Source organism: Phlebotomus papatasi, chromosome 2, assembly GCF_024763615.1.
Source record: "Phlebotomus papatasi isolate M1 chromosome 2, Ppap_2.1, whole genome shotgun sequence".
Classification (NCBI taxonomy): domain Eukaryota; kingdom Metazoa; phylum Arthropoda; class Insecta; order Diptera; family Psychodidae; genus Phlebotomus; species Phlebotomus papatasi.
In genome coordinates this window covers 60,494,401-60,497,489 of record NC_077223.1, presented here as the reverse complement: position 1 = coordinate 60,497,489, position 3,089 = coordinate 60,494,401, and the positions used below count along the sequence as shown (strand labels likewise).

The window sequence follows — 3,089 nt, the reverse complement described above, 5'->3', positions numbered from 1 at the left end:
CATAGAGAAAGATTACATCTTCTGACGTTGAATTTATTCGCCTGGGTTATATTCTTCTGTCAAATAACTGAGACTTTGACTCACTTTCTTGAGCTTTATCTACCCTGTTCTCGATGAGATGCAATAAAAAAGCATGTCTATCAAAATAAGATCACACATCACGCTTCGAGAATGAGGAAATTCTTGAGACATTCTTTTATTGGGATCTTTCATGAACCACATCATATACTTCTTCCTGACTTCCCGGAACTTTTTTTTATTGTTCAGCAATCTCACGAAAAGAAATTATTGAGCGACATTGATGAGTATAAAATGTTGAGTTCTTATCACTTTGGCAATGTCTTTAAAGTCAGTAGAAATTGTGTCTTTTGGTCACTCTATCATTTGATTTACCCTGACGGATTAAATATCATTTTCATCATTAACATTCCAATTTTTGTACGTGAGTTTGGAGGCAGGGGTGAAAGAGGAAGTCATCCGATATGCGACGTTTAATGGAAATTCGATTTCCTTTTTGACTGATGGGAATAATTTTAATTTTCCCCCTCAATTGATAAGAATTTGTCGAGCCTTGCATTTTTTTTCGCAAGTTTTTTTTTGCGTGAATTGATTACCATACAGTGGGTGGCAAATTTAATGAATTATTCATTAACAATTAAATTCAAATTGCATCAAAACATTCAATTTAATAAAAAAATGAAATGACAAGGCAGAAATTGTAGAAAAATATGTGTGGCGAAAAATTCCAAGATAAGATAAGAAGATCTAGGTAAATCTCCTAAAAATCTCAAATACTTCCAGTGCATTATTCCAAATAAATCCATCTACTAAGAACCCCTTCCGGATCTCATTTCGATCGTAAATCCATTTTCAGTGGATAAAATTCCCCGTAATAATGAAGTCACAGAAGAGCAGCAAATTCAATTGGCGTGAGGTATTAATCTTTGCACACGTCAATCAATCTCACTTAGCAAAATGATCATATCAAAAATGACTATCTTTGAGTGACGAAAATGAATTGATAAGAAGCTAATGAGAGTTTGAGGTGGGTATAAAAGGCAACAATAATCGACATCTAAGTCAATCAGTTTGTTTAAGTTGCAAGGAATCAACTCAGGGAATTATAATAAAAACAAAAGCCAAAATGAAGAGTGAGTTATTCTTCCAATAATACTTGTTATTTTTGAAAGTTTGTAAAGCTGTGAAAAATCTATCTAGTTAGAAAATTTAAAGTTTTTAAAATTTTGGTTTTATTTATTTATTTGATATTATTTTGTGTTTGCGAAAGAAATTTTACAAAAAATGGGAGATTTTTTTTTGAAGTTTTACTGTGATTTTGCGATATAAGTTATGGGTAAAAAAAATAACTAATATCGTCTATATAAATTTTTAAGTATAGTAAGAAATTATTTTTATTAAAATTTTTTTAATTAAATTTATTTAAATTAATTTTCCAAAAAATTTGGGGCTCTATGGGTTAAGTGTTAAGTGACGAGTGCATCTCTACGATCCTTTCAAATCCTTTTTAAGTCACTAGAAGCATTAAATTGTTAAAACTCACCTAATAATAATATTGGTTTACTTACAAACAACGATTGTAAGAATTGACGAGTTTTAAGGTGTCTACACATTGGGAGCAATTTTCGTCAAAAATTGCGTTTTTGACAGAAATTTGACGTTTCCCCCTGCTGCAGGGAATTTCCTTCAAAAAAGCAATTTTTGACAAAAATTGCTCCCAATGTGTAGAGGCCATTAAAGAAAAATTTTGGCAAAATTGAGCAATGATCATGGTTTTAGTTTCTTAGTTGAATGTAACTAATTGTCAGTTTATAAGTAATATAGTCGCCTAAACCAGCAATCCTCGTAAAATAATAGGAAGAGATTATGCGAGATCTGCTGTAATATTAATATAAGTAAACACTAACTTAATAAATAATTAACCTTTCTTAATTTATTTTTATTTGCAGTTGTTGCAGCTCTTCTTCTATGCGCTCTTGTCGTTCTTGCCGTAGCTGTAGACGACGAATCACTGCGTGATCACACTAACGGACAACCCGGTTGCCGAACCCAAGAAGAACTCGACAGGAGATTCTGGAGGAACAACTTTGATCCCACTAGATTTTGGGAGTGCACTACACTTAATCAAGCTGCTTCAGCCGTAACTTGCGAAGAGCACACTGGACAAGTAGGTTTGGCTTGGTTTGACGAAAGACAAGAGTGCGTGGATTGGTCAGAATGGCAACATACCATGCCCGTTGCTCCACCATCCCGCCCTTAAATCAAACATCTTTTGCCGTTCAAATTACCTGATGTGCCCCTTCATACCCACATGTTATCAATAAACATTTTGTTTTGACTGCACATTGTTGTATATTATTTGTTTTTCAATATCTTAGAAGAAATTATTTATAAAAAAAATCATTTAGGAAATTTGAGTAAACGATATCATTCTGTAATCAGACCTTTTAGCTGAGATTCTTTACAATCTCAGCTTTTGTGGTCACAGGTGAAATCCGACCTCGTCAGATCCGGCCCAAATTTTGGATTTACGCGTTTTGACACTCATAGATCACGAATATCATATGCGCTAAAAATCGATTTTCGTGGACGTCCCGTCCGTCCCGTCCCGTCCCGTCCGTCGTATAACCACTTCTGGAGAGAGAACGGAAAGAGATATCGACAAACGGTTTTCGGCAAAGGTTAAGTGTCAATGGGTGCTTAGAAGTAGGTGATGTCAGATCCACCCCCCCCCCCCCTTCCGCTATTTTGAAACACCACCAAATTTTGTTTTTTTTTTAATAACTCAGCCCCTATGGCATCGATCTATCTCACATTTTAGTATGGTATAGCTGGGCCTAGGAGCTTTTGATCAGTACCAAACTTAAGGTATTCCGACCCCGCAGACCCAGGCTAGAAGGGGTTTTAAATATTCATTCTTCGAATGGAAATATCTCCGGTTCTAATTATTATTGGAATTCGAAAAATTTTAGTGTTTTGGAAAGCTGTCGTGGAGTACTCTAACCTCATGACATTCCAATTTCATCCGATTTAACCGAAGGTCCGATTAATCGAAAAATCGATTTTCGAAA

General features: G+C 34.8%; 1 protein-coding gene across 1 annotated transcript; it reads left to right on the top strand.

The window, feature by feature from the left end:
* Nucleotides 1-1,067: 1,067 nt before the first annotated feature.
* Nucleotides 1,068-2,361, top strand: LOC129801949 (uncharacterized). The gene is made up of 2 exons (XM_055847448.1): nucleotides 1,068-1,151; nucleotides 1,968-2,361. The coding sequence occupies exons 1-2, from the start codon at nucleotides 1,145-1,147 to the stop codon at nucleotides 2,276-2,278; spliced, it is 318 nt and encodes a 105-aa protein (XP_055703423.1). The 5' UTR covers nucleotides 1,068-1,144; the 3' UTR covers nucleotides 2,279-2,361.
* Nucleotides 2,362-3,089: the final 728 nt, after the last annotated feature.